Source organism: Pteropus medius, unplaced genomic scaffold, assembly GCF_902729225.1.
Source record: "Pteropus medius unplaced genomic scaffold, Ma_sr-lr_union100, whole genome shotgun sequence".
NCBI classification, from domain to species: Eukaryota; Metazoa; Chordata; class Mammalia; order Chiroptera; family Pteropodidae; genus Pteropus; species Pteropus medius.
Window position 1 is genome coordinate 5,400,828 of NW_024349803.1, and position 12,555 is coordinate 5,413,382.

The 12,555-nt window shown below is 39.6% G+C and overlaps 1 protein-coding gene across 2 annotated transcripts in view; it reads right to left on the reverse strand.

Annotated features, from left to right (window-relative positions):
• CPNE4 (copine 4) overlaps window positions 1-12,555 on the reverse strand; it is a 412,001-nt gene that overhangs the window by 14,102 nt on the left and 385,344 nt on the right. For both annotated transcript variants that reach the window (XM_039837137.1, XM_039837136.1), the window contains 2 exons: window positions 11,391-11,524; window positions 2,059-2,113 (listed from right to left, as the gene is read on the reverse strand). In XM_039837137.1, coding sequence (XP_039693071.1) covers window positions 2,059-2,113; window positions 11,391-11,524 — 189 coding nt within the window. The remainder of the gene's footprint in view (window positions 1-2,058; window positions 2,114-11,390; window positions 11,525-12,555) is intronic.

Genomic DNA, 12,555 nt, shown 5'->3' on the forward strand with positions numbered 1-12,555 from the left:
TGCCCAAGTGACAGGCTAAAAGTGGTGGGGAATTAATGTTCCTTGGGAGCAGCCCTTTCTCAGTGGCTGACAGTAGATGGTAAACCAATAACCCAGCCCCCTTATCCCTTGGGGTCTCTTGTGTGCTCCATGTTGTCTCCCGGGTCCCCAGCAGGATTAAGCTCTGCTGCCCACTGGCTGGTTAGGGTACCCTGTGCTGACTTCCTCTCATTTCCCCACTCTCTACTGAGGTTTCCTCCGCCTCACAAATAAACTACTTGTGTCCAAATCCTTGTCTCAAGGTCTATCTCCAGGAGAGTGCAAACTAAGATAGAGGTGCTTATGGCTCAGTTTCAAGGCAAATGCTGAGATTTTATCCTAAAGAAGTAAATTGAGGTGACTTCATAAACTCACCAGGGGCACCTGATCTGCTGAGATCATCAGTGCCTGTCTGGAGCAGAGGGGAAATTAGGCATGGAAAAGGAGTATTTGAGTAGCTTTGGGGGAGCAGAGTGAGGAGCTGTGAGGGGAGCCTGGTGGGACAGCAGAAATACGAAGTTAGCTAATAGGCAAAGAACAGCCAGAGGACAGGGGAGCATGAGGACTTCAGAAACACAGCAGGAAGAATAAGCTATGTCAGAAGGAGACCAGGTAGATGTCATGGATGAGGAAAGGAAGGCCTGGCACAAGGTGTCCTCAGCCATGCTAGGCCCAGCTGAGACCAGAATACTTGGTGGGGATGTGGAGGGGGATGCTTAAGCACCTCTGGGAAATAAAACTGGGGGTGGCATGCCAGTCTCGAGGTTCAACAGCTCTTTGAAGAAGGTGTGCGTCCACCTGCCCTCATTCTGGAACTGATAGCCCATCTGAAAGGGTATCCTCAGCTCTGGCTAATTCTTGTATGTGGAATCTTAGTTTAAGTGTTGCCAGGCCTTTCAGTTTTTCTGAAGAAGCCAGAAATCTGACAATTTATATGAAATTGCCTAAATCTAAAAAAAAAATTTGTATCAACTGTAATACATGTGTGGCTTAAATAATGTCTGCAGGCTACAAGGTGATGACTCCTGTTCTATATGCTTCCTCCCCATGTGCTCTATTTCCAACAAATGTTTCTAGAATTCTGTCGGCATGCTCAGCAGGGAGGCTGGTGTGGAATACAAGGTAAACGGGGAGGACAGGTCAGGGAGACATGTCACTCCAACCCTTGCTCACTCCAGCAGTAACAGAGACCTGGATTCTCTCTTTCAAAAAGGACACAGAAGGGGAAGGCCCTTCATCCGACAGAGCCGGCGGGGAGTAAATGTGGGCATCTGCATCCTGCCAGGTGCTGCCAGTAAAAGAGAAGCTGATGATTGGTCAGTGTTGCCTGCACTTAGCTCAAACCTCAGAGGCAGGGGCAGGGACCCTGCTACCTCTCCAAGGCCCTTGCCTGTGAGAGAGCTGAGTTCTCTGTGGAGAGTGTCGCATAATAGCTTCGGATACACTGCAGTAGAGTGCCTCGGCTCCATTGCAGGGCCAATCTCTCTGCATAATCTTTGCCTTCTTTGTGTCATGAGGAATCAGTGTCAAAACCAAATAGGATTCCAATGTCCTCATAGGAAGCTTTCAGCTTCTCAATTCTCTAAGCCAGAGTGTTTCTATCTTTGAGATTTCTCTGTGTCTCTCACATAAGACTGGTGCTCAGAGAATGGGGATGAGGGAGTCTATAGACCTCATTGTCATAGACTTTCATAGTTGGTATTGTCAATAGGATCTTTCTCTAGGAGACAGTTGAAGAGATAGCTACTGAGCCACTGGAGATCAACTTTTTGAGTGTTTTCTCAGCCTCTGACCATACTATATAAAAAGCTAAACAAAGAAATCCTTCATTTAGACCTCTGAGAAGACCCATCCAGACTACCAGAAGATTGGGTTTCGTCAAAAGACAGGCTCTGAGGACCTAATCTCGCTGGTTCTGAAGATGATTTCTGAGTCTTTGGACCACGCTTTGTAATTACATCAAGTTCCCAAAGAGTGAGACTCCTGTGGCGGAAACCCAAGTTATCTTTTGGCGACAGCAAAGCGTCTCTTCTCACTCACCGTGTATTCTGGGGGTATCCTGGCACCGAACCCAAAGGCTGGGAACATTTTGTCACTGAAATAAAAAAAAAGAAGTTGTTTCATTTATCATTTAATGAGGAAGAAAACCATGAACCTATATTACCTCTCTAGGTATGCCAGCTCATGCTTCTTAATTATCTATGATAATAGGGGATAGCAGTAGCATAGGTAATTAAAATCAAGAAATAATTCCCAGAGTTCATTATAGTCATTAGTCTATAACTTTCTTCTTTAACTCTTTGCTAGATTTGATATCAAGGAATAAAATGGCCTAAGACTTCCTCACCTCCCCTACCCTGGTATTTTGTCTCTTTTGAAAAGTGACCATAAATTAGGTAACTCCTATGGTTGACTGTGTTAGGATCTTTTGTATACATTGTCTTTTAAAATCCTATTGAAAGAGATTATTATTCCTATTTTACTAGTGGGGAAATGCCTTGAGAGGTAAAGAGACTTGTCCAAGATCATGCTGCTAGTTAGAGCCAGGGTCCAAATCCAGATAAGTGTGAATCCAAGGGGAAATTAAAAAACAATGGAAGCCTGGCTAACTGACAGAGCTTGGTTCCATCTACAGGACTCACTGTATCCACTACTTTATTTCATACAAGCAGCAGTAAATTTCTTACATGCCTTTTCTTGTCTCTTGAATTCAAAGGGATGTCGTTTTTATATTAATATCTTTATACATTCACTGCCTTCATGCCCCAAACTGCCTCTTGTCACTACCCTCGGGATGATACCTGCCATAGAGTGTGTGCTCAATAAATATTTAATTACTAGACAACTGTGAATTGAATCATTAGGAGGTGGCTATATGAAGAAGAAAAAATTCTTGTGAAAATTTATGAGAGTCACATATATGTCCTTTGGCTTGGTTTCTCTTATGCATATTGAAATTTCTCTCTTAATTTATTCATTCATGTATGCTGTATCTTAACCCTAACTTTACTGTATTATAGATAAGAAGATGGGAAGGAAAAGAATTAACATTTATTGGTACATACAATGTGCCAGGCATTGTGCAAGGTGATGAACATATCTAATTCTCAGCCTCTGAAGGTCCATCTACTTATGATTCCCATTTTACAGATGAATAAACTGAGTTTCAGAAAGGCTAAGAAAGAGTCTCAGAAAGCCTTAGGTATTTCCCAGGGAGGACTGTGTGATTCCAAAGTCTGTGCCTTTTCTACTATACAGCATGAAATGTGATTTCTTTCTGGCACCTCCAGCAACAGGGCCCCCTGAGCAGACAACAAATAAGACTCTGTCTTTGAGCAGATTTTATGCTGTCGGGGGATGGGTGCAATGGGGCTCTGGAATATCGCTCTTGTCAGAGGGCATGTGCTTCTCATGCCAGCTACCTTTTACTTTCTCTCTCATTAAAAATGCAACTGAGATTTGTTCTTGGAACAACGTCTGCATTTCTCAGTTCTTTGGAGAGTTAGTCAAGGAGAAAAGAAAATTCAGATTAAGGCTCACCGTCCCTGAGCATCTCTGTAAGCAAAAGGGACGCCCGCTTCCAGGCTGACTGAGGGTCGAAGTAGCAAAGCCAGAATCTCACTCATCACAATTGAACAGATTTAAAGGTCAAAGCCAATAATGGCTTTGATAAAACTTCACCAAAACATAGCCAATGTGACCACATTTGCAGTAGGGGTTGGGAGATACAAGGAAGCCAGAATTTTTTGAGATCAAAGTCTAAATTCTCCAGAAACTCACCAGCTTCTCCTTTTCTTCACTATTGTATAGATGTGGGCTTTGCGGTACATTGCGTCTAGCATGTATTAGTAAAAGTATTAATGCTGATAAATAGAAAATCACAACAGCTTGTAGAGGATTAGCCATTGCTTTGAGAAAAAATATTTCTGGTCCTTGGAAATATTGAAATACTTTGACTCAGCAATTCCTCCATAGCCACGAGGATGAGCAGACGTGGGGAGGAATCTACAGGGGGGATTTCAGAGGTACTTTCTAGTTAAGTCTGGAAGAAAGCTTTCCTGGGTGAAGGGTGGATCCTGGTTCTTCCAAATCAGAGACAGCTAGTTCAGAAATCAAAACAGAGAAACCTAGGAGGCGCTATACCCTCTATTTCTTCTTTGATGAGTTTAGGAGGGGTGAGAGTTAATATCCCATCCATTTCTAATTATCAAACCAGTTTTCTTGCCTTAATGATATCCTCTTATACTTTCTAAGCCACCCTTGGGAATTTGAAGTTTGCTGAGCATGATGCAGTATTATGTAATTGAATATGAAGAGTAAGGAGGTAGAAAAATGCCTCACTCACAAGAGAAATATAATTAATGAGCAGGGAGGACAACAATTCTCAGAAGTTAGCCACCACAAAATCTAGCTAATAAACATACTAAGGAAAAACTTCAAGCCTAAGCACAATGGATTGAAACATCGCCCTTCCTGATTATAATAATAAATAAAACTAGGTATAGAGGTGTCTTATGTAAGAAGCAAGAGAAGGCAAGCTGAGCACACAAGCAAGCATCAATAGGCCAACATGTCAAAGATCTTGAGATTGGATCTACTCAACAATGAGTAAAGGGGCCATTTAGCAACTATTAGGAAATAAACGGTGGAACCTGCCAATGTGGAAAATTCAGGGGGATATCACTATATTGGTGAAGGCAATATTTCTTACTATTGGAATAAAATAGTATAAGATGTAATAAAAGAGCCTATGGTCTTCAATGCTAATGAGCATACTGTCCTGAACTTCTTAGGGGATGACCACAGTCAAATCAGCTCCAGATAGAAGATACATTTTCATCCTCCATTTTCACACTTCCTGTTAAGGAAGGCTTTGCAATAAAACAAGAGATTAATAAAAGTAAAGACAAATTACTGCATTCACAAGCAAAATGGCATTTCAGAACACCTAACCTTTTAATAAAGATTATTCTCTAAAGCAGTGGTCTTAAAATCAGCACATAGGGAAATGCAGAAACACAAAGCCCTTCCATGGATATAAAAGCATGGATTTTTTTTTTTTTTTTGAAGGAAAACAGTGTTCAGTTTCTTTACTTTCCTATGTATTCTTTGCGGAAACTGATCTTCTGGGAACACCTGTGATGGAAAGACCTATTATCCACTCATACCTTCTCTTTCACAAGTACCTTTCTCTTTTCCCCATTCTGAATCTTAACTACGGTGGTGCTTTGCTCCAGGGTGTAAAAACTTTGCAGCAAAAAAAAAAAAAAGGAATAATTCTAAATGTGAATGATTCATTAGGAAATAAACTGTTGCAAGTCAGGTAGTGGCCAATTTTTCTTAGCTGGTAGATGATTAAAAATATATCTTGATAACAGACTATTACATGATTAAAATTCTTTTTAGCTTTCTATTGTATTTAAAGAATTTTATATTAGTTTTGGGTATATGGTATAATGGTTAGATATTTATACAATTTAAAGCGATCCCCTCAATTACTCTAGCACAATTATATGATTTTTGTTATATGTCTTAGAACTGAAAGAACTAAATAATACTGCTAGTCAAACTCTTTCCATTACTACATACTTATTTATAAGAACATCTTCTTAATATTTATATTGATAAAAATAAAATATTAAATAATGGTATACTCTTCCATTTCAGTAATAGGTAGCACTTGTCTACAGATATATAGACTACTTGGGAAAAAAACCTACTATCTGTTTCATAGTCAATAATTAAGTTTTGGAATTTCCAATGTATTTATGTTCTTTTGATCATTTGTGCCCTAATAATGATTGTAATTAAAACTCAACTAGAAGGTATTTTAGAAATACTTTGAATCTTTTCATCACAGAAAGTTTTAGAATTAGAAATTTTAAAATTTATGTTCATATTTTTATTATAGAAATGCATAATACAGTGATCAGTAAAAGAATTTCAAATAAAAACTTTAAAGATATATTAAAATGAAATTCTGTGGGAGAATGAAATGAAAGTATGAGTCCATGAAAAAGAAAAAACAAAATTCTCAACTCAAATTAAAATGCTTATTCATGCATTTTTTTAAATAGATAATGGTGGGTATCAAATAGCTATGGCATTTAGATTCTCCTGGATGCATTCACAAAAGTTATGTAAGAGTTTTATTTTTAGATGTTCATATTTACAATACATTAGAATTTTCATTCTTTGTCACTATTTAAACTTATGATGGGAAACATTAGATTTTAATGTAAAAATGTGTGAAATTTATGCATTTTTATAAAATTCTTTTGAGGGGTATATGAACCAAAAGATTTTTTAAAGGACATTGATCCAAAATGACCTTTATATCTGACACAATAATTATTTTCCCTGTTGTGAGCAGTTTATTTTTTAAAAAGTAAATAAAGAATATTAAAGATAATAAACTATCATTTATAATGATCATTTATCAGGTATTTACAACAGTGCTAGCTAGTCATTTTACATCTAATTCTCACAACTGTTCTGCAAGGGAAGTTAGATAAATCTTAAATTTGCAATCAAGGAAGCCAAGACCCAGGGAATGTAAACCTGAGGAGATCTGAGTTAAGAGTTGGGGGTCTAACTCCTGTTATCAGGACCCCATGCTCCATCTAACACTCCTGTTGACTCAGCCCTTCCTAGGAGGCTGGTCTGGTCTAAGACTCGGAATAACAAGGATAAGTCCATCCATGTTCTAAGACCAACAAATGACAGAATTAGAAGAATTCACCATCCCCAGGTGGCCCACTTTGACTGTCATCTCTTTTCCCATAAAGGAGTTAGTTAATCCTGCCTTCCTCGTGCAGTCCCTATCCTCACATAGGACAAAGCTTCCCTGGCCTGTGCTGGGCTGTAATTTATTTATGTGACTTTCTCTCTCATGAGACTGTGAATCACTGGAGAGAAACTGTGCTTTATTAATTTCTTTCTGTCTTTATGCAGGACATGAGGTGCCTGGCACCTACTAGGTGCTACCTAGATTTTTAGCCATTCCATCTGACCCATCTGTCCTGAATGAACTCTGGGTCTCAACTCTGGATGCTCATTAGGATTAAAAATCCTGATTCCCCAAAACCACAATGAGATACCATCTCACACCTGTTAGAATAGCTATAATCAACAAGACAAGTAATAACAAATGTTGGAGAGGATGCGGAGAAAAAGGAACCCTTATACACTGCTGGTGAGACTGCAAATTGGTACAGCCACTATGGAAAACAGTATGGAGGCTCCTCAAAAAACTAAGAATTGATCTAACATATGACTCAGCAGTCCCTCTACTGGGTATTTACCCCAAAGACTTGAAAACCCATATCCAAAAATATATTTGCACACCGATGTTCATAGCAGCATTATTCATAGTGGCCAGGACATGGAAGCAACTGAAATGTCCTACGATAGATGATTGGCTAAAGAAGTCATGGTACATATATACAATGGAATATTACTCAGCCATAAGAAGAGATGAAATACTACCATTTGCGACAACATGGATGGACCTTGAGATAATCATGCTAAGCAAAATAAGCCAGACAGAAAGAGTTGAAAATCACATGATATCACTTATATGTGGGATATAAACCTAAAAGCAACAAATGAGCAGGACAAACAAACAGAGACTCATGGACGTGGACTATAGGCTAGTCGTTGCCAGAGGACTATAGACTAGTGGTTACTAGTGGGGTGGGGAAGAGGTAGAAGCGGGGTAAAGGGAGTCAAATATAGGGTTTGGGGGGGTGAAGTGGGTAAGGGGATCAAACATATGGTAGCTGAAGAAAACTGGACTTTGGGTGGTAAACACACAATAGAATATACAGAGGTCAAATGATAACGTACACCTGAAAATTATACAATTGTATTAACCAATGTTACCCTGATAAACTTAATTTAAAAAAAAGTCCTGATTCCCAAGATACACACCAGTCTAATTGAATTGGAGTCTCTGGAATGGGGTCTGGGCATCAGTACATTTTAAAACTTCCCTAATGTTTCCATTGTACAGCCAAGGCTGAGAAGCACCGACTGGTGTTGGTAGGGTGGAAAAGGCGTCACCATGGTATGAACCTGCCTTCTGATTTCTAACCCAGTACTCTGCACTCAAAACTACCTGTCAGATTGGGTTTCAGTTCTAATCTTGCCTCCAAGCACACCGTGGAGGCAGCCTCCTGCCTGGATTTCTGACACCCCTGTCTCATTCTGTGTCAGCTACGTCTATAAAATGGCAGTCTGTACTTCCAAGCAATGTATACAGTGACTATATTCTCTTGATAGCAGATAGACCAGCTTTATTAGGGGACATGGCAGCTGGTCAGAGGCACATCTCTGTGGGCCCGAGGGATAGATATCACCTTGGAGTTGAGCAGCCTGAGGAGACCAGGATGTTTACAGGAGCTGGGCAAGTGCTCGTTACAACCAACTGAGATACATGAGCTTGTGCATGTGTGTGTGTATGTGTGTGGGTGTGTGTGTGTGGGTATGTGTGTGTATATGCATGCGAACTCGGGGAGTCAAAGTGGGGAGAGAATGATGGTGTCTTCCATAGGTGCAGAGACAGAACAGCCTGGCAGGACTGCCTTCTGGGCTTGAGAACCAGATATCTGGAGGGAGCCTCCGCTCAAGGCTGCTCTGAGAAGAGCTTTATGTATCTCTCAAGCTGTTCTACTTCACGGATCACCTCCTAACGACCTGTTAGCAATAACTGTACAAGGCAGAAAGAAACTCCTTGGCTGTCAGAGGCTGGGAGGAATTTCTAAAACTCATGGGGATTCAAAACCTCTGTGTCGCCGCAGGAGGGAGAATGATGCCTTCTGTCAGTTTTTATTCAAATGTTGCTTTTTGAGCATCAAACTCACTGACTTTGATGCGGGAATAAATTAATTTCAAAGCCCTAACTTGAAATTTCCTGACTCTTCCTGTCTATTGTCTATCCACCCATACGAAGGAGAAACTGCAGCACCGTGTCAGTTTTTAAGTGAGCAGCTTGCTTTATACCTTCTTCTAGGGAGTCTTTTAAAAGAGTACCCAGGCTTTTCAACCCCCCTCCCATTTTTTTCCTTAGGCATTTGTCCATTTTAATACTGAGTTCATATATATATAGTCCACTAAGCTGAAGAATTCTGATTTTCTTGGCTAGTTGGGGCTGATAACTTTAGTATTATCCTATTAAAAGTTTAAAAAGAATCATTTACCATGATTTTTCACGTATTCCCCAATGTGTCACATCTTATTCCTGTACTGAATTCGCATTTTTTAGGGAATACAAAACACTCCCCGGACTTTGTCTGGCTCACATTATAGAGGGATAACAGCTCTAAAAGATGTACATGTCACTCCAATTATAGCCTCCGCATCTGGCATGTGAGGTAATTGGAAAACAGAGAGGTTTAGCAGCTTATTCTAGATCAGCCAGGAAGTCCGCCATAGGCCACGGGAGGGCACTGGGCATCAGCATCTTAATTCTTGACAATTCACCAATCTTCTCTTTGGAATTCATTATTACATGTCCTTCTCTCCTGCAGAGTTGGAGTTGACTTTATTATTAAGCATCTATTGTACGACACAGGCATTAAGTGCTTTTATCTACTTTATTTCTTTTATAAAGCATTTCAAAAATTTAAACATTAAGATTCCTGAAGATTCCTCCTCCCTTCTTGTCTTTTATGAACACATTATTATACTAGATTGTGTGTGTGTGTGTGTGCGAAAGAAGAGTGAGAATTACTGTTTTGGTGTCTTGGAGACATTTGGAGAAGCTTTTGATAGTGGAGATGCAATTTGTCAGTCTTTTCTCTTTTTGGTAGAAATCTCCACATGATATAAACCTTGTTAGGAATCCTTTCTGTATTTGAGCCTAAGAAAATCATAGCTGAAATTCAAGCTATCCTCACAGTCAATACCTCAAGGTTAAGTATAAGAAGTTATCACTTCAATAAGGTAGTGTAAAATGCTATTGCTCTCTGTTCTACACGTATAGGAAGAGAATTGTCAGCAAGATCCTGAGTGTTTAAAGTTCTTTGATTTAACTGTACCTGACCATTCATTCCCCAACTGCCTTTATACACATCTGAGTTACTGGAGATAACGATGCTGAATCCAGACTTGCCAGCAGAAAGGACTCTAATGGGACCTTTCCCGTTTACTGTCCTGTTGGTTTCTCTGCACATTCTGGTCTCTAGGTTGTGTCTTTCTCTTTGGTTCCTACGATAATAGTTGTTTCTTTCTTTCTTTTAAAATATGGTTATCACCAATTATAAGATAAGAAAGAACGGGAATCATGTTATCCCTTTAAAATTTCCCCGAGACTGGAGGATAGATTGCTTTCTTTATTTTCCCGGTTTAAAAGGTCAGTCAATTAGTTGCTGCTCATTACTAACTAGGCTTGTTTTATAATCACACCAGGGAGTCAACTGGGATTTATCCATATTTATATTTACACTGATTCTACCTCAAAATACCTTCTTAAACAAACACATGAACAACTTCACCTCAATCTGAAAATACTGAAAAGACAGAATAAATTCAGTTTAATATAATTTATGTAAATCGTTCCTTACAGGGAATTCTCTTAGTGGGAAAGATCAACATTGCTCATCAATTAAAAAATATAATACTAATCTGATCTCAAAGTCATGTTTTCTATGTACATATATACACACACATTTGCATGGGCACATACACACATTTGCATGGGCACACACACATGTACAGACACATACCCTCTGCTAAAATTACCACCAGTTTTTGAGGTTAGTGAAGTAGTGATTATGAGCTTAAAGCTGTGGAATAAGACAGATCTGGATTCAAGTCCTGCATCAAGCTGTGTGACGGTGCACAGATTACTTAACCTTCTTGCAAGGTTTTCCTTTTCTGTTAAGTAATACCTACTATATCAGGGTTAATATGAATATTAGACACAATAATGTCCCATAAACCAGTGCTTCTCAAACTCTAAAGTTCAAACAAATTACCTGGAAATCTCGTTAAAATGCAGATTCTGATTTAGTAGGTCTGGTGTGGAGCTTGAAATTCTAAGTTCCCAGGTGATGCTATGCTGTTAGTCTGTGGACCAAATTTTGAGCAGCAAGGCACATACTAAAACTTTCGGAAAACAAAACTGCTATCCAGTGGTCTTGAAAGTCAATTAAGAGAAGAAAGCTGAGATAGGATTTTGTTGTGACTGTGGCACAAACTCGGTTTCTCTAGGTGAGGAGAGGCTGGGGCAAGGTTTTATTCTGTTCTGGCATGAGCCTCTGCATGATGAGTTCTAGACATAATTTCTATTCTTCTGCCAAGGATCAGCCAGGGACCATTGGAATCCCACAGAGAGATGGTAAGCTCTGAGCCTGCCCAAAGTCTCGTACCTGTCATAGTCTTGGCAAATCTCCCCCACAGCCACCAAGGCCTTCAGGTATTCGTTGGGTTGGTAAGGGTGGATGTAGTGCAGGGAACAGCTGTTCCTGGGGTCCCCATTTGAGGCAGTGAAATCTATAGCTACCTGGAAGAGAAAATAGGAGAATGGGTGGATTTAGAGCGAATGCATCTCATAGAAATTGTGATCAGGTGTGAGAGAGACATGGCTTGAGATGGAAAAAAGCAGCATGCTACATCCCCTGACAATAAGAAAAGTTAGAGGAGAAATTATTTAGCTTTCAAAACTAGTTATTAATTTGATTGAGGCCGTTTCTGTAGTCTTTAATCCCCCTGTCTTCCAATGCCCTCTCTTCTCCTTGTCCAAAACGGAACTTGAGATTGACACATAGGTGATCCACATCACCAGGCAGCAAGGGTAGAATATCACCCTGTGTAAGGCATTCAGCTTTTGGTTCCCATTCATGTTAGGACTACTGGCAATAACAGAGAAGAGAAGATGCCTGAATGTTAGGTCATTGTGAGTGGGAAGTGGAGAAGGGAAACCTCTGTCTTGCCACCAAGTAGTCATTACCCTTGAACTTCTTAAATATTTTCTGACCCCCAACAGCATCATCATCTAAATAAAAGTTGACTCACCCGACACTTAACAATAACACAACAACAACAACACATTTAAGCCTCAAGGGTGCTAAAACAAGAAGGAACATTTCTTCTGATTTCTAACATCATTGCCATTTAAATAAATGTTAACCCAGTAAACACCTCTCTAAAAAAAAAAACTTGAGCTTGGGGGCGTGGAGGGGGAGGGAGGGATTAAAATGAAAGGAGTTGTAGGGAAAGAAAGAAATGTTCATGTTGCATCTTTTCCTTCTCTTTGGGGTTCAGCAGAATCCACTCACTGGCTTACCAATGACAGAAAGGCTCTGTTTTCTCTTATGATATTATAGGTATGAAATGTTATTTGTATATTTGGCAAAATCCATCATAGCAAATAACTGTAATATCCAGTTGGATTTATTAAGGTGAGAAGTTAATTCTGGAAGAGAAAAGGTGGCATGTGCTCTGTTCAGCCTAGATTAAAGTGGATAGGGAAAAAATGTCACCATATCTTATATTTAACCATGCAGTAGAATCAAAGTAACTAGAGGAGAAAAA